General features: G+C 58.3%; 2 protein-coding genes across 9 annotated transcripts; one reads left to right on the forward strand and one right to left on the reverse strand.

Annotated features, from left to right (window-relative positions):
• The first annotated feature begins 113 nt into the window (after positions 1 to 113).
• On the forward strand, positions 114 to 3,270 carry ANTKMT (adenine nucleotide translocase lysine methyltransferase). The gene is made up of 5 exons (XM_085592566.1): positions 114 to 326; positions 889 to 993; positions 1,548 to 1,688; positions 2,177 to 2,227; positions 2,781 to 3,270. Exons 1-5 carry the CDS (start codon positions 129 to 131, stop codon positions 2,967 to 2,969), a joined length of 684 nt encoding a protein of 227 aa, XP_085448692.1. The 5' UTR covers positions 114 to 128; the 3' UTR covers positions 2,970 to 3,270.
• Positions 3,205 to 22,015, reverse strand: CCDC78 (coiled-coil domain containing 78). 8 transcript variants are annotated; one of them, XM_085592548.1, is made up of 16 exons: positions 19,772 to 22,012; positions 19,423 to 19,551; positions 19,164 to 19,250; positions 18,415 to 18,531; positions 13,667 to 13,810; positions 13,528 to 13,578; positions 12,779 to 12,867; positions 12,040 to 12,217; positions 11,490 to 11,615; positions 10,526 to 10,737; positions 9,849 to 10,020; positions 8,898 to 8,941; positions 7,037 to 7,103; positions 5,300 to 5,400; positions 3,933 to 4,115; positions 3,205 to 3,864 (listed from the first exon to the last, which is right to left on the reverse strand). In XM_085592548.1, exons 1-16 carry the CDS (start codon positions 19,802 to 19,804, stop codon positions 3,546 to 3,548), a joined length of 2,052 nt encoding a protein of 683 aa, XP_085448674.1. In that variant the 5' UTR covers positions 19,805 to 22,012; the 3' UTR covers positions 3,205 to 3,545. The 8 variants fall into 8 exon arrangements, with proteins under 8 accessions (XP_085448674.1, XP_085448676.1, XP_085448675.1 ...); XM_085592550.1 differs by having other exon boundaries at positions 12,040 to 12,118; positions 19,772 to 22,009; XM_085592556.1 differs by having other exon boundaries at positions 3,727 to 3,904; positions 4,004 to 4,115; positions 19,772 to 22,010.
• Between the last annotated feature and the right edge of the window lie 511 nt (positions 22,016 to 22,526).

Raw genomic sequence — 22,526 nt, forward strand, 5'->3', positions numbered from 1 at the left:
TCCCCTCGGGTGTCCCCCCGTGTCCCGGTGTCCCGTCTCCATGTCCCCCGTGCCCCGCCGTGTCCCGGCGCCCGGGGCCGCTCCCGGCGGAAGGGGCCCGGCCGTGCCGCCCTGCCCTTCCGCCGGCCATGGAGCCGGGCTGGGAGCCGGGCTGGGAGCCGGGCTGGGAGCCGGGCGAGCCGGGCGAGCCGGGCTGGGCCCGGCCCGGGGGCGCGCTGGGCGCCCGGGGGCTGCTGGCGCTGGCCGCGGCTAGCGGGGCGGCCGTGTGGGCCACCTGGGCTGTGCTGCTGATGCCCGGCTTCCGCCGCGTCCCGCTGCGCCTGCAGGTACCGGGCACCCCGGCACCCCGGGGCCTCCTGCCCGGGCCCTTCCCCAGCACCCCGGGCCCTTCCCCAGCACCCCGAGCCCTCCCCAGCACCCCGAGCCCTTCCCCGGCACCCCGAGCCCTCCCCAGCACCCCGAGCCCTTCCCCAGCACCCCGAGCCCTCCCCAGCACCCCGAGCCCTTCCCCAGCACCCCCAGATCCTTCCTGTCCGAGCCCTTCCCCAGCACCCCGAGCCCTCCCCGGCACCCCGAACCCTTCCCCGGCACCCTGAGCCCTTCCCCGGCACCCTGAGCCCTTCCCCAGCACCCCCAGATCCCTCCTGTCCGAGCCCTTCCCCGGCACCCCGAGCCCTTCCCCGGCACCCCGAGCCCTTCCCCAGCACCCTGAGCCCTCCCCAGCACCCCGACTCCTTCCCCAGCACCCCGAACTCTTCCCCAGCACCCCGAACTCTTCCCCAGCACCCCGAACTCTTCCCCAGCACCCCGGGCCCTCCCCAGCACCCCGGCCCCCTCTGCCCACCCAGGCCCCTCTGCCCGCCCGCCCCTGACCCGCTGTGCCCACAGGTGCCCTTCCAGCCCTCCAGCCCCCGGCAGGTGGCCAACAGCCTGGCCCTGCTGCGGGGCCGCGCCGGCAAGACCGTGGATCTGGGCTCCGGAGACGGACGGCTCGTAAGGCTCCCGGGGCTTTGGGGTGGCCGAAGGGCAGGGAGCGGGGCGGCACGCAGCGGCGGGGTGAAGGGGAGACCCCCGCCCGGCTGCTGGCCGTGCTGCTGGGTGCCCTCCTGGCCGCGGTCCACGACCATCCCAGGTGGTCCCAGAGGGTCCCCGATGGTCTCAGGCAGCTGCAGGTGGTTCTAGGTTGTGCTGGGTGTCCCTGCGTGTTCCTAATGAGTGTCCTGGGTGGTCCTAGACTGTCCTGGGTGGTCCTAGGTGACCCAGCATGGTCCTAGGTGGCTCTAAACAGCCCTGGGTGGTTCTGGGCAGGCCTAGGTGGTCCAGGCCAGCTCTAGATGGCCCTAGGTGGTCTTTGGCAGCCCTAAAAGACGCATGCAGGGAGCAGGGTGGCAGCGAGGGCTCTGGGTGGTGCTGAGCTCCGAGGTCACCCTGCCTGTGAGCCAGCAGGATGGGGTGAGTGGAGCTGGGCAGCAGCCCCTGCCCACCCAAATCCTGCCCCAAAGCATGGAGGTGCTTTGGCTTTCAGCCCTCCCTCTCTCCCTCTCCAGGTGCTCGAGGCTTACAAGCAGGGGCTGAGGCCAGCCCTGGGCTATGAGCTCAACCCCTGGCTGCTCTGCCTGGCCAACTACCGTGCCTGGAAGGCTGGGTACCACGGGAAGGTCTCCTTCCTGAAGAAGGATCTGTGGAAGGTAACAGCATCCCGAGGGTCTGGATGTGCTCAGGGCGGGGCCAGAGCTCTGTTTGCATCTCCAGGATGGATTTGTTCATGACTGCTTGCCCCATCCCACACTTCTTCTGGGAGGTGGAAATCCATCGTCCTTTCCAGGGAATGCCAGCTGGGGCAGCCCATGGCCACTTCTGCTGCTTGGAGCAGCTCTGAGGAGAGGTGTGGGTGCTGCTGACAGGCTCACCTGCAGACATGAGCTTCTCAGGCTGACATGAGGTAGTTGCAGCCTGACCAGAGAGAATCCATCAGGGAATGTGGGTCTGGGATGGTGCTGGAGGCAGGTGTTTCCCAAGACGTGCTGCTTTCACACCCACCCTTCCCCATCCCACATCTTTTGTGGCATCTTTGCTCCCTCCAGGGTTCCAAAGATCACCCACAAGGTTTGGACACTCAAACAGTTGTTCCTGCTCTGCCTGTTGCTCGTTATTCCCCTTTTCCTTCTCTTTTAAGGTGAATCTCTCAGACTGCCACAACGTGATCGTGTTCCTGGCCCCCAGCGTGGTGAGTCAGCCCCTCACACCCTGAGTTGTTCTGGGCCAGCTCAAGGGGACTTTTTTTGGGAAAGAGAGGGGATCTGGGATGGAATAAGGCCAAGTGAGCATCTCTGTGGCTGAGTGGTTTGGTGCTACGCAATATTTGGATTTATAGAATCATGGAATCATGGAGGTTGGAAAATCCCTCTGGGATGGAGTCCTGCCATTCCCCCAGCACTGCCAGGGCCACACTGAGCCATGTCCCCAAGTGCCACATCCTTGTCTGTTAAAGCCCTGCGGGGATGGTGACCCCACCACTGCCCTGGGCAGCTGTGCCAGTGCCTTTCACCTTTCAGGGAAGAAATGTTCCCAATATCCAACCTGAACCTCCCCTGGTGCAACTTGAGGCAATTCCTCTTGTCCCTTTGCTCACGGCTTGTTCAAAGTCCCAGCCTTACCCAGCACCAGCCCTGTGCTCTGGAGGGTTGATGTCCCAGCAGCTTCCCCACGCTCCCTGGTGGCACTGCCACTGTGTCACCGTGTCCTAAGGCTGCCTGTCCTGGCTGTGTCTCTCTCCCCAGAAACCTCCCTTGGCCACCAAGCTGCTGGCAGAGCTGCCCGACGACGCGCGGGTGGTGGCCGGGCGCTACCCCTTCCCCTGCTGGACCCCCAGCAGCACCCTGGGCCAGGGCCTGGACCAGGTCTGGGCCTATGACATCAAGGAGGTGCGGCGAGAGGTGCAGGGCAGCGCCCAGCAAAGCCAGATCTGAGCCCAGCCTGGCTAAGCCTGGCTTAACAGCAGCCTCCTGCAGCCTGGCACTGAGGGGCAGAGCCACTCCAGCCCTTGGCTCGGCTTAGGACAGAGTGCTCGGCCAGCATTTGTCCTGGGGACTCGCAGGGTGGCAGATTTTCATTTTTCCAGAGTGTGAGCAAAGCAAGGGAGGAGAAAATCAGACCTGGAAATCCTGGGGTTAACGCAGGATTTAAGGGATGAAGCTCCGGTGCTTCTTTTTGGATGATTGCTGCTTTATTTCAATTTAAGTGTTAAAAATAAAGCTTTGGTTGATTGTTCCTCTGAGGTTTTTGCTTTGTCTTTGAGCTGCTGGATGGTCTTGGAGTTGGAGCAGCAGCTGCCCCTGGCTTTGCTCTGCCATCCTTTCCAGCTCTGCTCTGTGCAGGATCAGTTTTGCCCTGCTCATCAATATAATATTGCATTTTCCACTCAAACACAGAGGAAAATGGGGTTTTCCCACCACAGAATCACAGAATCATGGAATGGGTTGGGTTGAAAAGGACCTTGAAGCTCTTCTTGTTCCACCCCCTGCCATGGGCTGGGACACCTTCCACTATCCCAGGCTGCTCCAAGCCCTGTCCAGCCTGGCCTTGGGCACTGCCAGGGATGCAGGGGCAGCCACAGCTGCTCTGGGCAGCCTTTCACCACCCTTACAGTGAAAGAGCAGCTCATCCCTTTGTCCAAGCCCAGAACAAATCCTGGTCTGAGCCAGCCTTGGCGCTGTCTCCCAGGGGAGGGGAGTGAGGCAGGAGCAGCCCTTGGTCCAGGTCCAGGTCTCATCCAGGAACAGCGTTCCAGCAGGAGCAGGAGCCCAGCAGTGAGAGCTGCCTGGGATCCAAGGGGTGCTCGGGGGAGAGCAGAATTCCTGCAGCCTGATGGGCACGGATGAGCTGCACTTGTCTCATTTTAGTCCTGTGAATTTAGGAGCACAAACACCCACCTGGTTCCTCTCGCCGTTCCCACCTCCCAGCCCGAGGAGGATCCTTGCCTGGCAGCCCATGGAGCACAGACCTCCCTTGGGGTGGGCTGTTCCCACAGCTGGGGCTGCTCTGGCTCGTGGCTGGCACCGGGCACCAGGGGCACCTCGCTGGTGTTCCTCAGCCGCAGGAGCTCCTGCTTGTACCTGCGTGGAAATGCCACTGTCACCCCTCACAGTGAGCAGTGTGGAAGTGCCACTGTCACTCACAGCAGTGTGGAAGTGCCACTGTCACTGACATGAGCAGTGTGGAAGTGCCACTGTCACTCACAGCAGTGTGGAAGTGCCACTGTCACTGACATGAGCAGTGTGGAAGTGCCACTGTCACTCACAGCAGTGTGGAAGTGCCACTGTCACTGACAGTGAGCAGTGTGGAAGTGCCACTGTCACTCACAATGAGCAGTGTGGAAGTGCCCGTGTCACCACTCAAGGTCCCCGGGCAATGAGCCGTGCCAGGAGCTGAGCCTGGCATGCAGGTCCCGCTGCTTTTCCCAAAGGAAAGGCATTCCTGGGCTGTGCCAGGTCAGGGCAGAGCCTGAGCTGAGCCCACAGCTGGGCAGGCACAGCAGGAGCGGGGGCATCATGCCCTGACACCCCTGCCCTGCTTGTCCTCTCCCTGCCCTGCTGTTCTCCCTGCTCCAGGGCAGGATGAGCCCTGGGAGGGGAACACAGATCAGGGCTGCTGGGAGCACTGGGGTTAGAACCTGTGAAAAGAGGAACTCTGAAGGTTTCAGGCTTTAGATTAGGCTTTAGATTTTAAGTGCCTGTGAAGGTTGCAAGGAAACCTTAGAGCCCCTTCCAGTGCTTAAAGAGACTCAGAGAGTGGGAGAGGGACTTTGGACAATGGCATAAAGTGACAGGACACAGGGAATGGCTCCCACTGCCAGAGGGCAGGGATGGATGGGATATTGGGAATTAGGAATTGTTCCCTGGCAGGGTGGGCAGGCCCTGGCACAGGGTGCCCAGAGCAGCTGTGGCTGCCCCTGGACCCCTGGAAGTGTTCCAGGCCAGGTTGGACAGGGCTTGGAGCAGCCTGGGACAGTGGAAGGTGTCCCTGGACATGGCAGGGGAGCTGGATGAACGTTTGTGTCACTCCCAACCCATTCCATGATCCTGATTCCTCCCAAGGATGGGTGAGCACACGGGGAAGGACACGAGTGGTGTGTGGGGTGTGTCTGTCCTGCTGCCCTGTGGCACAAGGGGTGGTGGCAGCTGCCTGCACAGCTGGAGGAGCAGTGGGACATGGGCCGTGCTGGCAGCGCGGTGGCAGGGCTGGCAGTGGGCACAGGGAGGGAGCTGGCACCAAGCCTGGAGAGGGGTCCCCATCTCACCTGGCAAGGTGCTGATCGATGTACCCCTGCAGCTCCGACACCTGCTCCTCTGCAGCCACAGCCCGAGTCAGCAGCTGGCTTCTCTGCTGCTCCAGGTCCTCCTGCAGGGCCAAGAAAACATGGAGAAAACGTGGAAAAAAGGAGATCTGTGCCATGGGAGTGAGGCGCTCAGCCCCTCTGTGCTGTGTGAGTCCGACCTTCTGACCACTTCCCCACCACTCCAACCCCTCTGCCACAACATCTCCCTTCTTCTGACCACAGAGATAGGCCCCACGCAGGTGTGGAGCTTGACATCCCCAGGGAATGGGCTTTACATGCCCAGGGAATAGGCTTTACATGCCCAGGGAATGGGCTTTACATGCCCAGGGAATGGGCTTTACATGCCCAGGGAATGGGCTTTACATCCCCAGGGAATGGGCTTTACATCCCCAGGGAATGAGCTTTACATGCCCAGGGAATGGGCTTTACATCCTCAGGGAATGGGCTTTACATCCCCAGGGAATGAGCTTTACATGCCCAGGGAATGGGCTTTACATGCCCAGGGAGTGGGCTTTACATGCCCAGGGAATGAGCTTTACATGCCCAGGGAATGGGCTTTACATGCCCAGGGAGTGGTGGAGCCCTCCCTCAGGTTGCTGTGGACAGGGGAAGGCAGGACATGGAAGGGAATATCCCTGCAGCCAGCAGGAACCAAACTGGAAAGCTGGTTCAGATTCAGCCTAGACGTGAACCAGGCTGAATAGAATCAAAGAATCGTGGAATTCTGTAGGTTGGAAAAGCCCACTGGAATCCAGGTGTTAATCTGGCACTGCCAAGGCCACCACTAACCCATGTCCCCAGGTGCCACATCCACACGGCTTTTAAATCCCTGCAGGGATGGGGAGCCCACCACTGCCCTGGGCAGCTGTGCCAGTGCCTGACCACCCCTTCCATGAAGGAATATTCCAAATATCCAACCTAAAGCTCCCCTGGCCCAGCCTGAGGCTGTTCCCTCTCCTCCTGTCCCTGTTCCCAGGGAGCAGAGCCTGACTCCCCCAGGCTGTCCCCTCCTGTCAGGAGTTGTGCAGAGCCACAAGGTCCCCCTGAGCCTCCTTTTCTCCAGGCTGAGCCCCTTCCCAGTTCCCTCAGCTGTTCCTGATGCTCCAGCCCCTTCCCAGCTCTGTTCCATTCTCTGGACCCCTTCCAGCCCCTCCATGTCCTTTCCTGTCATGGGTGGCCCACAACTGCCCCCAGGACTGGAGATGTCCCAGCAGTGCCAGCACAGGGCAGCAATCAGCCCCAGTTTATTACAGAGATGCCAAAAGGTTGTTCTGAAATGAGGAGTGACAAGAGGCTGCTGTCCCTGCTTTAGCAGCGGGGACAGTAAAGCCTGGAGGCACCAGCAGCTGGGACCTGCCAGCATTGCTTGGAGGGCTGAGGCCAAAGCCACAGCAAGGCTCCATGGAGAGTGATTCCCCAGGGAATGGGCACAGCCCCAGGGCTGCCAGAGCTCCAGGAGGGTTTGGACAATGATCTCAGGGATGCCCAGGGTGGGATTGTTGGGGTGTCTGTGCAGGGCCAGGAGCTGGACTGGATGATCCCAATGGACCCTTCCCACTCAGGACATTGTGTGGGAATAACTCCATGGAAGTTTCCTGCTCCAGCCTGGAGCAGCCCCAGGGCAGGAGTTGAGCAGCACATCTCTGCCTGTGGCTGAGAGATAAGCCTGCCCTCCAATGGGCTGTTCCAGACTTTTACCTGGGTGTTGAGTGTGAATTCCCGGAGCTTCTTCCTGACCTCTGCCCAGCCCTCCTCATCCAGCTGCCTGTGACAGAAAAGCTCATTGGGGTCATGCCCAGACACAAATCCAGCCCCTGTGCAGGTCACACAGCTCCACGCAGCCGGTGCCCGCCCCACCCTCATGCCCAGAACGGGAACCTTTCCTCTCCCAGTGCCCAGATTTCCCCAGGGCGTGTGGCACAGCCCTGCCCACAGCCTGGGGCTCCCCAGGCACGGCCGGGGCTGTTCCAAACCACATCAAGGCAGAAGAGTGTTGCTATAGGACACGTGAAAGCACAACGCCAGTTCCTGCTATTAGTGAGGAAAAGAAGAAGGGTTCTTTTTTGATTCTAATTTTTATATATTTTTTTAAAGGTGACAGTGGATTGGAGAGTGAATGTGTTATTTTTTTATTGGGTAAACTACCAGTATATTAAGTTTCTTTACCTTTATGAAGGAATGTAAAATAATATGTTGTTTATAGAAAATTGTGTGAGAAAGTTTTCTAACAGAATGTAAACTTAGAAAATCTTAAGAATCGGGGTGACAGAAGAGCCCTGACCGTGCTGGCTCAGGGAGCCCTGGGTGCCAGGGGCTGGCACTCGCCCTCGGGAGCAGGGCGCCGTGCTGGGCACCGAGCACCAGGAGAGGTGAGCTGTGTGCCCAGCCTGGCCTGGGAAAGCCCTTCCCAGCCTGTCCAGCCCCCGGGAGGAGAACACAGGTCCCGCAGAGAAGCTGGGGGAATTTGGGCTGTGGGGCTGTGCAGGAATGCACCGTGTCCCCTCTGGGTCCCCGTGGGAGCCAGAGGAGAAGGGAACACTCAGCAGGGAGCTGGTGCTGCTGGGGAGCCCCAGGGCAGTGCCAGCAGCAGGGCTCCAGGTGCCCCATCCCAACCCACCCTCCAACAAAGCCAGAGGCACAGGGACTCGGAGCTGCACCAGGGCTCCTGTCTCAGCTGGAGGAGCAAGGGGATGGCACGGATTAACCCAGCAGAATTTGGAGTGCATGGGTCTCAGGGCAGCTAAGAAAACCCCAAATGCTGAGATGCATCACTGAAATTCAGGTTCTGGACTTTGCATGCCCCGCTCATGCAGTGTCTGCCCAAATTGCTGCATTTCCTCACGGACCACTGCTATTTTCAGTGTGGAACACATGACAGAAGCTGGTTGAGGCTCAAGCTTGTGCCTGAGACACCCCTCCAGAGGCCAGGGGCTCTGGCACTCACCCACTCCTCAGTGCTGGCATCCAGCTAATGGAATATTTGACATGTTTTCTAGGTGACCACGTCTTTTAAAGGGCTGAAAAAACCCAGCTCAGGTTTCTCCTGCGCTTTGTTCCACCTCTCCACAGCTATAGCTGGTTGAGTTTTAGCAGGATAATGGAGCAGGAGGAAGAGACCCATCAAAATTTAGCAATTTCAGGGTTTGTTGGGAAGCCAGGGAGGTGTCAGCACAGTGGCACCAAAGGATTCCAGCCAAACTCCTGGGCTGGGAAGGAGGAAAACCAGGACCATCCCAAACTGGTGGTTATCCACCAGGTTATCCACCAAAGCACTTGGGCATATGCTTAACTTCGGTTTTAAAGAGGTCAGTGGGGCTAAAAACATGATTAAATCAAATATGTGCTTAAGAGCTTTCTTGGATCGAGGCCCAGTGACCTTGTCTGCAGGAAATCTCTTCCTGCAGGAAGAGGGGACAGCTGCCTCTTCTTCCCAGAGCAGGCCCAGCAGCTCCCTTTCCCTGCTTATTGCTGCCCCCAGCCAGGCAAAAAAAGATCCTTCAATCCACACATCCACGAGAATCTGGAATGGCAGATATCCCAAGAAAGAAACAGCACTCACTGCTCCGGAGGCGCTGGAAAGGCAGAGGCTCCCTTCAGGCTTTTCTGGAGGCAAAGGAAGAACAGAATTCCTGTAACCATGAGCCCATTCAACCCCAGATCCTGCCACTCTCAGGAATGCTGCCATGGAATGGGTTAGGCTGGAAGGGGCTTTAAGGATGATCCCATCCCACCCCCTCACCTTCCACCATCCCAGGCTGCTCCAAGCTCTGCCCAGTCTCCCCTTGGGCACTGCCAGGGATCCAGGGGCAGCCACAGCTGCTCTGGGCACCCTGTGCCAGGGCCTGCGTACCCTCCCAGCCAGTAATTCCTTCCTTACATCCAACCCAAATCTCTCCTCTTTTAGTTTAAATCCATCCTCTTTGTCCTGTCACTGTCTGCACATGTAAAAAGACATTATCCCTCTTTTCTGTGCCCTTGGAAGTGGCACAAGGTATCCCAGCACTCCCACAGCCACCAGTGCCACAGCAAGGAAACCATGGGTTGTACAGTCTGAAGGTTTCAGGTCTCCTGTCTGAATTTCTAAATAAATGCATCTTGTGCAAATCAAGACCCACATTTGCCCAGTGGGAGGACATTTCCACATCCCTGGAAGTGTCCAAGGCCAGGTTGGACAGGGCTTGGAGCACCTTGGGACAGTGGAAGGTCCATGGCAGGGGTGGAACAAGATGGGATTTAAGGCCCCTTCCAACCCAAACCATTCCAGTATTCCATGATTCTGCCACATGGAGATGACTGTTGTGTTCCCTGCCTGTGCCACAGGCACAGCAAACCCTCAGGGAGAGCGTGGAGGTGGCACCTGGGGACACGGCTCCGTGGTGGCCTTGGCAGTGCTGGGGGAACGGTTGGACTCGCTGATCTGGGAGAGCTTTTCCAACCTAACCAATCCTACAAATGCCTTAAGGAAGGGGCTGATGGGACCCTTCCCACCAAGCCCCAGCTCCCTCCCCACCTGCTGCAGCTCCTGGAGCTGCGTCTCCAGCTTTGCCTTTTCGTGCCGCAGGCGGTTCAGCTCCCGGGAGCTGTTGCTCAGCAGCTCTGGGTCTGTGATGGACAAGTGGAGCTCAGCAGGGCCACAGTCCATGGCGCTGGTGCCCAGGGTCCGGATCTGCTCCCGCTGCAGCCTGCAAGAGCACAGCTCAGTCCCTGCTCCCTGCTCGGGGACACCACCGGGCAGCCCCGCTGCTCCTCCGTGTGCCACGCGCTGGATCTGCCGCTCCTGCCCGCCCTGGGAGAGCTTCTGCAGGGAGCTTGTCCTAGAGCTATTTGTGGCTTTCCTACCACAAGTATTTCTGCTGCTTCCCACAGCCCAAGCTGCCGAGAGAGCTGAGGGCGCTGCAGGGCCGGGCTGGGAGGTGGAGCTATTTGTGGTACCTCTGCATTTCCACACCATCCACCGCGGGATCCATCTCTCACCCTGCATTCTAAGTGGGAGGAACATATGTGCAAAGCAGCTCCGTGGGGTCCAGAGCACCCTGATGTGCAGCTGGAGGCAGCTTGATCCCGGATTGCCAGGAGCAGGGAGATAAATGTGCATTCCAGACCCTCACCTCCTTCTAGGGCAGGGGATGGGTGTCCTGGGGCTTTCCCAGCTTTTCCCAGCCCTGAGGAGCAGAGGCTGAGCCTTACCCGTAGGCAATGAGCAGGTTCTCGTGCTTCTTGGCCAAGTCCTTCATGCGTTTCTTGTAGCCCCGGGCTGCCCGAGCCAGCTGCTCCTCCCGGGACCTGTAGGAAGCCCGGATGTCCCCGAGCATGCTGTCCACAAAGTTCTTCATGGCAGCGTGGCCAGTTGGGGCTCTGCTGGGTCCTGTCACGCTGCTGGGTTTGCTGTCCATGTAGTTCTGGAAAAGCACAGAGAGGGAAATCCAGGGGGAATGGCTTCCTCCTGCCAGAGGGCAGGGCTGGATGGGATATTGGGAAGGAATCGTTCCCTGGCAGGGTGGGCAGCCCTGGCACAGGGTGCCCAGAGCAGCTGTGGCTGCCCCTGGACCCCTGGCAGTGCCCAAGGCCAGGCTGGACAGGGCTTGGAGCAGCCTGGGACAGTGGAAGGTGTCCCTGGATATGGCAGGGGTGGCACTGGATGAGATTTAAAGTCCCTTCCAACCCATTCCATGATTCTGTGGCAGCCCCCCCCACACACCCAGATTTCCTGTAGGGCCACACAAAATTATTGGTGAGCTTCTGCTGGGACTTTTCTTGGTCAGATTACAGGGATTTAAAAACCCCTTTCTTTATGTATTTACTCTTATTTATTGGCAGCAGCCTACAAGAGGAGGGTGCCAGTATGGAGACAGCTGAGGGAACAGCTGGAGCTGGGCCAGGGCAGGGTCAGGCTGGATTTTGGGAAAGGTTCTTCCCCAGAGGGTGCTGGGCACTGCCCAGGCTCCCCAGGGAACGGGCACAACCCTGAGGCTGCCAGAGCTCCAGGAGTGCTTGGACAATGATCTCAGGGATGCCAAGGGTGGGATTTGGGGTGTCTGTGCAGGACCAGGGGCTGGATCCATGATCTTTGTGGAACCCTTCCAGCTCAGGATATCCCATGGATCTGTGGCACCTCCCAGGTGAGCCAGGAGAGCCCCGGGTGGGCACCCACCGCCAGGTCCCTGATGTGCTGCGCCAGCCGGGAGCGATATTCCTCGTTCAGCTCCTTCAGCTGCAGCTGCAGCCGGGAGTTCTCCGCCTCCACCTCCCGGAGCTGGCCCTGGGATGTGAGCAGCACCTGGCACAGCAAACAAAAATCCTGCTGGCCTGGTCCTCCAGCCGAGGAGCGGGAGCTGAGACACTTTGTAAGAGCTGAGGGTCTTCATTTTCACATATTTGGCTTCACTAGAGCTGAGAAGGTCCTGGATTTTCAGAGGAACCTCCTGGAAATGTTTATAATCCCTATTCCCCTGCTACCTTCTGTCATCTGCCACCCCCAACCCCGGTGATTCCACCAACTCTTTCTGAAAACCAGCGAGCAAAATTCCTCCCACCAGCTCTGCAAGCAGCACTTCCACCACGTGCAGGAGGAAACCGCACGGGGAGAACCTCGGTGTGCCACAATCCCCGGAGAGGGAGAGCTGCAGGAGCACCTGGATTCAGGGCACCGCAGCCCCGGCAGCCCAGGAGGAGGCGGAGGGGAGAAGGCAGCCCGAGCTCACCGCTGATTGCTGCGCCAGCCTGTGCCGGCTGTCCCCGGCCGCTCCCTTCGCCTCCTGCAGCTCCTTCCCCAGCGCCAGCCTGCGCACACAGCGGGAAACTGGGTTTATTTGAGCTGCCCAAACTCCTTCTCCATCCCTGGAAGTGTCCAAGTTCAGGCTGGACGGGGCTTGGAACAACCTGGGATAGCGGAAGGTGTCCGTGCCCATGGCAAGGGGTGGAATGAGATGGGCTTTAGGGACCCCTCCAACCCAACCCATTCTGGGATTCTCCATAGGTCCAACACAACCAGCTTTGGGAAGAAAAGCACTTTGGAATGACAGAAATCTCCCGGCAGCAGCTGCCAGCATCCAAATATGTGTAAAACCAGTGCCACAAAATCTCTCCCCACTTAGGATGAGCACCCAGTGTTCAGAGGGGTGAGTCTGTAGCATTCCTGCTGGGGCAGCCTTTCCTGGGACACTAACCCCACTCCAAGGTGATGGAAAACCCACTGTGTGGGCAAGGGCTGGGGTGTCACTTGTTGGCTGTGTGTCACAGAGAGTGGATTTTCAAGGTGTCCCTGAACACCACCAACTTTCATCTGGCAGCTCTGAAGAGCCTTGAAAACATCTGGTTTTCCTTCCAGGCCTCGTTCCTTCCCCGTACCCCCCAGGGCAGACTGCCCCTCTCCTGCTCCCATGGGTCAAATCCAGCTGCAACAAGTCCCACAAACGCCTGGCCAAGCAGAGGGACACTCACACTCGCTCCTCCAGCTTCTGCTGCTGCTCATCGTGCGTTTTCTTCAGTTTTTCCAGCTCCACTTTTATGTGATCCTGGTTTCCAAGCAACTGAGGGACAAACGAAGAGGAAGATGAGGCAGAAGGCTGCGTGAAGAGAGGACAAAGTGAGGAGAACCTCGAGCTGAGCACTTGTCCAGCTGAGCAGTGACGTGCTGGGGGAAGTACTGGTTTGAGTGGGAGGGACTGGTGCCCTGCAGCGGGCAGGAATGGTGTCTGAGGCACAGCCAGGGCACGTGGAGGTGCACATGTGTCGCTCTCCCGAGGGAAACGCTCACGTTGAGAGTCAGATTCCCAGCAGGAGCTGGTGGCGGAGCCCAAGCTGGTTCTGCAAGGGCTGCAGATGGGGAGGAGGCAGGAACCATCTCCGTGCTCTCCGTTTTGGGTGCTGCATCACCCCCAGAGTTCTCAAGTGTGAGAAAGAAGGAAGAAAGTGTCCTCTGCACTTGTTGGCTTCTAAGCTCCTGTATGTGCTCCCCCTGCCAGGGCAAGGACCCAGGGAATCACCTCTGCCCTCCTCAGCTCTGCCTGCACATCTGGAGTTATTCCTGTCTTGTTTTGCCATTGCAGGGTTTAAAAAAAGGATTTCAAATGAATCGAGGCATCAGCTGATGCACAAAACTCAAGTTAGCAGCGGGAGGTGCCAGCCGCAGCCGGAATCAATCCCCCTCTGCTTCCCAAGGATCCTGCAGCAGACCCCCGCTCACTCACGTTTCTCTGCAGCTCCTGCTGCTCGTGTTCAGAGGCAGCTGCATCCTCGGGCTGGTTTAGGGAGAGAGGAGGACAGGAGAAGGGGGCTGGCAGGTCTCTGTTCTCCGAGGGGCTGGTGCAGGGGCAGAGAGTCCCTTACCTTCCCCCGCCGAGCAGAGCGGGGGTGTCCTGCTGCTCCCCCTCCTCCCAGCCCCGGGCAGGATGGATGGGCTGAGCCAGGGGGGTGGCTGCTCCCTTTGGCCAGGCTGAGCAGCTCCTGGGTCAGCTCCTCGTTCCTCATCACCTGCAAGGTCAAACAAGAAGGAAAGAACTTCTGAAATCCCCCTCTGGCCAGCACATCCCTGCTGCTCCTGGTGTGTGCTCCAGGCAGGCACTCCCTCCCCAAATCAAATTTTCATTTTAGTTCTGTCTCCTACATCCAAAGATAGGATGATGAGCACCAGGTGATTTTCGGGTTCTCAGGGAATGCACTGCCAGGCAGCGGGGTTATTCCCATGGAATGGCATCCCTCTGCACATCCCACACTCACATCCAGAGCCCAGTGCCAGCCCTGGGCACAGCTCTGCCACCACCTCTGCAGGCCTCCAGCTCCCTCCTGCCCCCACTCTGCACCCGCCGCTCAGCTTCACACTTCAGCAATGTCCAAACCCATGGGACAGCTTTGAGCAGTGCTGGGCTCCACAGTGCAAGGGCCAGGTCTCCATCCATCCGTCCATCCATCCATCCATCCATCCATCCATCCATCCATCATCCATCATTCATCCATCCATCATCCATCATTCATCCATCCATCCATCCATCCATCCATCCGTCATCCATCCATCCATCCATCATCCATCCCTCCATCCATCATCCATCCATCCATCATCCATCCCTCCATCCATCATCCATCCATCCATCATCCATCCATCCATCATCCATCCATCCGTCCATCCATCCATCATCCATCCATCCATCCATCATCCATCCATCCATCCATCCATCATCCATCCATCCATCCATCCATCATCCATCCATCCATCCATCATCCATCATCCATCCATCCATCATCCATCCATCCATCCATCATCCATCCATCCATCATCCATCCATCCATCCATCATCCATCCATCCATCCATCCATCCATCCATCCATCCATCATCCATCCCTCCATCCATCCATCCATCATCCATCCATCCTTCCATCATCCATCCATCCATCCATCATCCATCATTCATCCATCCATCCATCCATCCATCATCCATCCATCCATCCATCCATCCATCCTTCCATCATCCATCCATCATCCATCCATCATCCATCCATCCATCATCCATCCATCCATCCATCCATCCCTCCATCCCTCCGGATGACATTCCCAGTTTGGCTGGAACGCCTCTCCTCAGCAGCAGCCAGCCCACAGCCCCTGTAGGCAGCTGTGCTGGTGCCAAGTGACACATTTCCAAAAGATAAAGAGGATCGGAATGAGAAAAGCTGGTTACAGGTGATCTGGAGGGAACACTGGGGGAATTCATGTCTCCCAGGAGGGTTTCTGTGTAGATAACAAAGCTCCGAAGGGGTTTATGACTGGGGACAAGCTTGAGGAATTGTTACCATGGCAGTGAATCGGGAGGATGGGAGGCAGAGGTCATCTGAGTCATCCGTGGAGAGAATAGCTTATCAAAAGATAGCACGGGGTGGGCTGGGGGAGAGCGGGGAGAAAGGAGGCTGACAAAGAGGTGAGATATACAGCTGTGAAACCTGACAGCTCGGCAGAGACAGCTCCGCTTGTTCCCGGCCCGCAGCGATCCATCTGCAGCTGTCAGCCCTGACAATTTGATCGCAGGGGTCACAAGGACCGGTTTAGACCCCCCCAAAAAAAAAAAAAAAAACAAAAAGGGCAGTTTGAGTTGGGCTTCGCTGCCTTTTCCTGAGCTCCCGAGCCTGGCGTGGCTCCAGGGAAAACCCCGGCGTGGAACCCAGAGCGGGTTTGGGTCCCCTCGGGGGCAGCCGGAGCGAGCCTGGGGGACAAAGGGAGAAGGAAACGGAGAGCGGGGAAAGGTCAGAGCCTTGAAAAGGAAGAATTTCCAGCGAGTCAGCAAACAGCCCCGAGTGCCTGGCCGGCATGTCCCGCTTCCCCAGGGCCGGGCAGGGCCGGGGCCGCGGCGGTGCCGCATCCCCGCACAAAGGAACCGGAGGCTCCGGCTGCTCCCGGACAAGGGGCCGTGAATGAGCTCGCCGAGCTGCTCCTGCGCCGAGCAGCCATGACAACATATTGGCAAGGTCACAAGTAGCACTTGTAATTGGGAATGTGTAAAAGGTTCATTGTCTCCCCCAGAAGAGCGCGGGGAAGGGGAGGGGGCAGAACCGCAGGCTGCTTTTCCCATTTCCTTTGGGAAAGTCCGCGCTGGGAAAATAATGAGCGAGAGGCCCATGTCGCGACAAGTCCCAGGCTGCCAAGTCAGAGCCTCTCTGGCTTCAGGCAGGGATTTTTGGGAGTCGGAGCCAAGGAACTGGGGTAAACTCCTCGGCATATGGAGGACATCCAAGGAATTCACCTCTGGCTTCTGGCCCTGCTTCAGCACCGCTTGGAGCAGCCTGGTCTGGGGGAAGGTGTCCCGTGGCAGGGGCTGGAATGAGATGGGCTTTAAAGCCCCTTCCACCCCAAAACATTCCTTGACTCTATGGTTCTTCAGGATGCTGTCTGGCACAGACCTGAATCCACGTGCTTTCACCTTCGGAACCATCCCGGGATCCATGTGAAAACTGTGTTATTACCTTTAACCTGCTAAACCCATCGTTTAGAGATGTCAGCTGCCTGAAAATCCAGATTTCGACAAACACATTGCACCCCCTTGGGGACAAGAAGCAGCTGAGGCTGCTGATGGCTGAGCGATTCCTCCTGAGCCCGGCACAACTGGGAGCTCAGCCCCGTGCTCCAGCGGGCTCGAAGAGTGGGATCACCCCCTGCGAGAGCCGAGTTCTCCTCCTCGTGAGAAATTCCCATTTCTCAGCTGCTGGGAGGCAAACGAGCTCTCCCCAAGGGTCACTAACTCACGGGTGATCATTATCCTGCTCTGCCAGAGCCCATCCACACTGGACCAGAGCAGCATTCCTGCTGCACATCTTCCCGGCGTGGAAAACCAGGTCAGCGAGCTGAGGCAGCCAAAGTCTGCTGGGGGAGGGAGGGAGCAGGAGGTGTCAGTCACTCCACTGGATTCAAAAAGAAGGAGAAGCAGGAGGGGGAGAGGGAGGGGACACAGGAAGGACTATTGAAGTAGCCAAAGAAATACACAAATCTGGGTCCAAAAGCCTCTGCTTAATCTTTGCTGAGCTAGCAGTCAGCGGGAAGGCGTCTGTCCCTTAAGGAACCGTCAGAAAGTTGCTTTGAATTGGGTGTTTTTATAAATTTGTCGACCTGAAAGCTGCCAGCCCCTTCTCGCCGCCGCTGGGAATGAGAGCGGCTCCAACCCGTTCACAAGCCAAGCAGAAAAAAGGGGAACAAAGCGGCCGGCGGAGCGGAGGGACCGGCCCCGGCCCCGGCACCGCCGCGACCCCCGCGGGGGCTGCGCCCGGGGCTGCCGGGGCCAGGGGTCAGCACAGCCCTGTCCCCAAACTGTCCCCAAACTGTCCTCAGCCTGTCCCCAGCTCTGTCCCCAACCCTGTCCCCATCCCTGTCCCCAGCCTGTCCCCAGTTCTGTCCCCATCCCTGTCCCCATCCCTGTCCCCAGCCTGTCCCGAGTTCTGTCCCCATCCCTGTCCCCAGCCTGTCCCCAGCTCTGTCCCCATCCCTGTCCCCAGCCTGTCCCCAGCTCTGTCCCCAAACTGTCTCCAAACTGTCCCCAGCCTGTCCCCAGTTCTGTCCCCAGCCTGTCCCCAACCTGTCCCCATCCCATCCCCATCCCTGTCCCCATCCCGTCCCCATCCCTGTCCCCAACCTATCCCCATCCCTGTCCCCAACCCTGTCCCCATCCCGTCCCCATCCCTGTCCCCATCCCATCCCCAGCCTGTCCCCAGCCTGTCCCCACTGAGGGCAGCTCTGCAGGCCATGTGAGGAGCTGTGTTACATCAAATCCCTGGAGACAAGCCCAGGGCCAGGCTGTGCCGTGTCACAGCTCAGAGCTGGACATGTCCTGGCCGTGTGTGCTGGGACCCCGAGCCCCCCTGGGCTGGGCTGAGCCCTGCCATGGGCAGCAGGAGGGGGATTCTGCCCCTCTGCCCCCTCAGGTGAGACCCCACCTGCAGAGCTGCTCCAGCCCTGGGGCCAACAGCAGCAGGACCTGGAGCTGCTGGAGAGAGTCCAGGGGAGCCCAGGGAGATCCCCAAGGGCTGGAGCCCCTCTGCTCTGGGCCAGGCTGGGAGAGCTGGGGGTGCTCACCTGGAGAGGAGAAGCTCCAGGGAGAGCTCAGAGCCCTGCCAGGGCCTAAAGGGGCTCCAGGAGAGCTGGAGAGGGACTGGGGACAAGGGATGGAGGGACAGGACACAGGGAATGGCTCCCACTGCCAGAGGGCAGGGCTGGATGGGATATTGGGAATTAGGAATTGTTCCCTGGCAGGGTGGGCAGGCCCTGGCACAGGGTGCCCAGAGCAGCTGTGGCTGCCCCTGGATCCCTGGCAGTGCCCAAGGCCAGGCTGGATGGAGCTTGGAGCAGCCTGGGATAGTGGAAGGAGTGGCACTGGATGGTTTTTGTGGACTCGGTGGCCTTTAAGAGGTCCCTCAACAAGAACCTTTGTACAATTTGTGCTCCCTGGACCTGAGCCATGAGGGGGGTGCACAAAGGAAAGCCAAGCGAGGCTCCTGTGCAGCAGGGAATGTGACTGGAGCTGGATCTGTGGGATGAGCCCTGGGATGAGCCCTGGGATGAGCCCTGGGATGAGCCCTGGGATGAGCCCTGCAGCCTCTCTCACCTCCTTGTCCAGCTCTCTGCCGAGGGCCAGGTAATTGCTCTTGAGGATGATGAACTCCTCGCCCAGCTCCTGCCGGCCCCGCTCCAGCTCCTGCAGCCGCCTCTCCAGCGCCTGCATCTGCTCGGGCCACAGCAAAGGGGCTTTAAAATCATGGGGATTTAAGGTTAAAAGGAAAAATAAGTTTAGTAGGGCCTGGAAAAATGAACACCCTAAGCACATGAAGAACTTGTACTTGCTAGAACTGCACCTGTACATGATAATTGATAGAATTGTTAGATGTGATGATTGTTTAGTGATTAAATATAATTACTGTTTAATCATAGGAATAATCATGAGAAACTGTGGTCAGGGACCTAAGAAAGATCACGAGAAACTCATGTCAATGTATACAATAGAACAACATAAGATTAATAATGAATATGTAAGTTATATAAGGATAGAATATAAAATACGTTCAGCTCGAAAGCCGTGTCGGAGTCAGATTTGGGTGTGCACCCCTGATTGCCAGAGCTCTCAATAAAGCACCTGCATGGAATCACATCCTGGGATTCTGTGTGCTCCTGAACGCTGACAAGGGGACAGCACAGGCTCCAAAAAGGATTGCCCGGGAGCTCCTGGCACCTGGGCTGCTGGGGGAACTCAGCCCCCCAAAGGCAGGAGGAGGCAGGCAGAGTGAACAGGCTGCGTGGAGCTGCAGGGCTGGGGAAGGCTCTGGCAGGCTGGAACTGGCTGTTCCCAAAGGTGGCTACCGTGGTTTTCAGCTGGAAGTTCTCAGTCTCGTAACACTCCTTCATTTTGTTTGTCTCTATCTGGAGATCCAGGAGGTCTTTGGAGATCTGGGAGAGACAAAGGCAGTGAAGGCCAGGGATGGATTCTGAGGCCAGTGTGATGTTTGAGCACAACACAGCCCCCCACCAAAGGAGGAATTTCCCCCCAGATCTCCCCCTGTGGATCCACTGGCCTGACACAGCATCACAGCTCAGTTCCCTCCAACTCCCAAAGTTTTACCTTCAGTTTTTCCTCTTCACCGAGGACCATCCTGGCTGGGAAGTCTGTCCTGGAGCCAGGCAGCTTCCCCATCTCCTCCTGTGGGTCTCCAGGCTGGTGCATCTCCTGCTTCCCGTCCTCCAGCTGCACCTGCAGGCACAGAGCAGCCCCAGCTGGGCTCTCCTCTCCCCCTGCCTCTCAGTCACCAGAGCTGCTGGGAGAGCTCAGCCCCTCCAGCTCCTCAGGAGCTGAACAAACCACAGCATTTCTGCCCTGTGGTTGGCATTTCCCTGGCAGAGTGCTGTTGAAGGGGCTGCAGGCCTTCAGAGCTGGATTTTCGGGCGGCAAGGTGCTCCATCAGAATACTCACATCCTCCTTCCCTGCAGCAGTTCCAAGATCCATGTGCTCAGAGGCCAGGGGCTCTCACAGGGCTGGGCAGGCAGCGACTGAGGAGCCAAGGAAGGAGCTCTAAGGAGCCTCTCCCGGGAGGTCCAGCGCTGTTGCTACCAACTCTGGTTACCAGAGGCTTCCACCTGGGTTTTAAGGTGGCTCCAAACCTTACAGCCACCCTGGGAGCTGCTGGAGGGAAAGCAGTGGTGCTTCCCAGGAGGGTTCTGTATTCCCAGCTCAGCCCACAGCAGACACTGGAACAAGGAGCTCAGGAACATCCCCGGGGCAGCCAGGGAGGAGGAACCAGCCCCTTTATGGACCACTCCCAAACCTGGCTGCAGGGATGGCCTCCATCTCCAGTGCAGGGATATTCCAGTGCTCCAGGGGCTGATAGGAGAGAGGGAGAGCGACCCTTAACAAGGGCCAACAGTGACAGGACAAGGGGAAAGGTTTTTAAAGTAATAGAGGAGAAATTGAGAACGAGTAAAGAGCAGGGATGGATGGGATATTGGGCAGGAATTGTTCCCTGGGAGGGTGGGCAGGCCCTGGCACAGGGTGCCCAGAGCAGCTGTGGCTGCCCCTGGATCCCTGGCAGTGCCCAAGGCCAGGCTGGAGCAGCCTGGGACAGTGGGAGGTGTCCCTGCCCATGGCACTGGATGGATTTTAAGGTCCCTTCCCACCCAAAGCATTCCATGATTCCAAGGGCTGATTAGCCCAATAATTAACCCACTAAACCAATCACCTGCTCCAAGCCCATCCCACTGTATCTGATTTTCTTCCAGGAAATTTCCTCTTGATTCCTACAGTCCTTGAACCTCCCATGCCAACGAGCTGCTCCAGTGCTCCCAGGATCTGAGTTCTGGGTGCAGGAAAGGCCTTTCCCAATTCACCCCTTCCCGTCAGAGCTGCTGTGTGGAAAAAGATGTTTTAAAGAAAAGCACGCACTGAAACAAGCCTGACAGTGCTAGAAATGGCTTGTGCTGGTCTGGGTGCTGCTGCTGGCTCCAAACTGGGACCTGCCAGGCTGGAATGGGACAAATCCCACAGCCAAAAGTGTTTTGAGAATCTCCAGGGTCAGAGTGAGGGTAACAGGGAATGCAGGAAACACTGGAAAACCTGAAACAGGGAACAATCAGATGGACTGGGAGACCTTTAGAGGGCCCTTCCAACTCAAACTCTTCCACGATTCTAGAATGAATTCCAGCTCTTAATCTCCTCATTTCAGGCTTATTATTGCTGCTATTTCTGGAGAGTGGGTGAGTTTAGGTAAGGATCTGTCTCCCACAGAAAAAAAAAAGCTTTGACAATATAATGTTCAAAAAAGCCCAAAGCTCTGAATAACTCCTCAGGATCTGTCAGAGCTCAGCAGATGAGAGGGAGAGGGGCCACCCTGGCACAGCTCCGTGACAAGCAGAGCTCCTCACCTGCTCCAGGAGACCCAGAACCCCCCAGTGAAGGTGCCCAGGGGCCAGAGCCAGGGGCTGAGCGTTTCGGGGGGGTCAGGGGAAGGAGAAGCCAGCAAACCCTGCAATGACGGCTTGTTTTTCTGCAAAAGAACTTAACAGACCTGAAGTAATTTTATTAAGGTAATGGGAGCGTTGATGAGAATTCACAGTCTCTTCACACCCGGCGGAGCCGAATTCACACCCTGCCCACGGCCGGAGCCTCGGCAGCTGCAGCTCCGCTCCCCGGGCGGGTCCCAGGGGTCCCAGCCCCACATGGACACCCCAGGGATGGGCACCCCCATCCCACAGCCCCGGATGTCGTCCCGGACCCCGAGACCCTGATTTGGGGGGGAACAGCCCCACCCATCACACCGGCGCTCCCCGAGCCGCAGCGAGCCCGTTCCAATTAACGGGCAATTAACATACGCAAACACGGCGTTGTTTATGCAATAAATAACCTGGGTGCCAGGTGCCCTACCGACACCAGCAGTGACAGTGACCACTTTTTCCGGGGGCTGGGAACACGAAGCCAGTTTTGTGCCGGGCAACACCACAAAAAGCAGATTCGGGTTGAGAAATGAAGTTTTGGGGCGTCACTGAATCTCCACCAGCACTCCGGACTAAACGCAAGCCCAGCAGACCCAGATCCCGGCTGTGCCCTGGGGGATTTTCACTCTCCTTGTCAGGCACACCTTAGACCTAAAAGCAGCCCCGGAGCGCGGCTTTAGGGGATGGAGCCGCCCCGAGCCCGCGGAGCTCGGGGGAAGCTTTGGGGCGCTCAGTCCCGCACCGAGCCCGCTGCTGGCTGCCACCTGTCCCCCAGCCCCGCAGGGTCACACGCGGCCCTGTGCCCCCCAGGGACCCCCGAGCGGAGCAGGGGGAGCGGTCCCGGCTCCCGGCAGAGCCGCACGGGCTCAGCGCAGCGAGTGGCTCCATCTGGCTTCCAGCGCCAGCAAAGGGAGCTCGAGTCCACTCCCGGATCTGCCAGATTCCACCCGGGATGCCAGGGGAGCCCTCTGCCACCCGGGATGCCAGGGGAGCCCTCTGCCACCCGGTGCCCGAGCCTCGCTGCCCCAGGGATGGGCAATCCCCGGGCACCCCCCTCCCACCGATCCCCCCAGCACATTTTCTGTTTATATCCAACCTAATCCAGTTTAAAACCACCACCGTTTCTCGTGGCTTGAGGAAAAGCTTTTCTCTGTCACTTTTCCAAGCCCTCAGGCTGCCACAAGAAATTCTCCAGGCTGGACAGCCCCAGCTCTCGCAGCCCGGAGAAGGGAGGGGAGGGG

Source organism: Lonchura striata, chromosome 14 (assembly GCF_050655825.1).
Source record: "Lonchura striata isolate lonStrDom1 chromosome 14, ASM5065582v1, whole genome shotgun sequence".
In the NCBI taxonomy this organism is placed as follows: domain Eukaryota; kingdom Metazoa; phylum Chordata; class Aves; order Passeriformes; family Estrildidae; genus Lonchura; species Lonchura striata.

Excerpts from the sequence above, each read along its gene's own strand:
- ANTKMT (XM_085592566.1), top strand. The coding sequence starts at position 129 with ATGGAGCCGGGCTGGGAGCCGGGCTGGGAGCCGGGCTGGGAGCCGGGC. Across the intron at positions 994-1,547 it reads GCTCCGGAGACGGACGGCTC|GTGCTCGAGGCTTACAAGCA; the intron begins GTAAGGCTCCCG and ends CTCCCTCTCCAG. Across the intron at positions 2,228-2,780 it reads TGTTCCTGGCCCCCAGCGTG|AAACCTCCCTTGGCCACCAA; the intron begins GTGAGTCAGCCC and ends CTCTCTCCCCAG.
- CCDC78 (XM_085592548.1), bottom strand. The coding sequence starts at position 19,804 with ATGGATCTTGGAACTGCTGCAGGGAAGGAGGAT. Across the intron at positions 13,811-18,414 it reads GCAGAGAGCTGGACAAGGAG|GTGATGAGGAACGAGGAGCT; the intron begins GTGAGAGAGGCT and ends TTGACCTTGCAG. Across the intron at positions 8,942-9,848 it reads AGCTCCAGGAGCTGCAGCAG|AAAAGCCTGAAGGGAGCCTC; the intron begins GTGGGGAGGGAG and ends CTTTGCCTCCAG.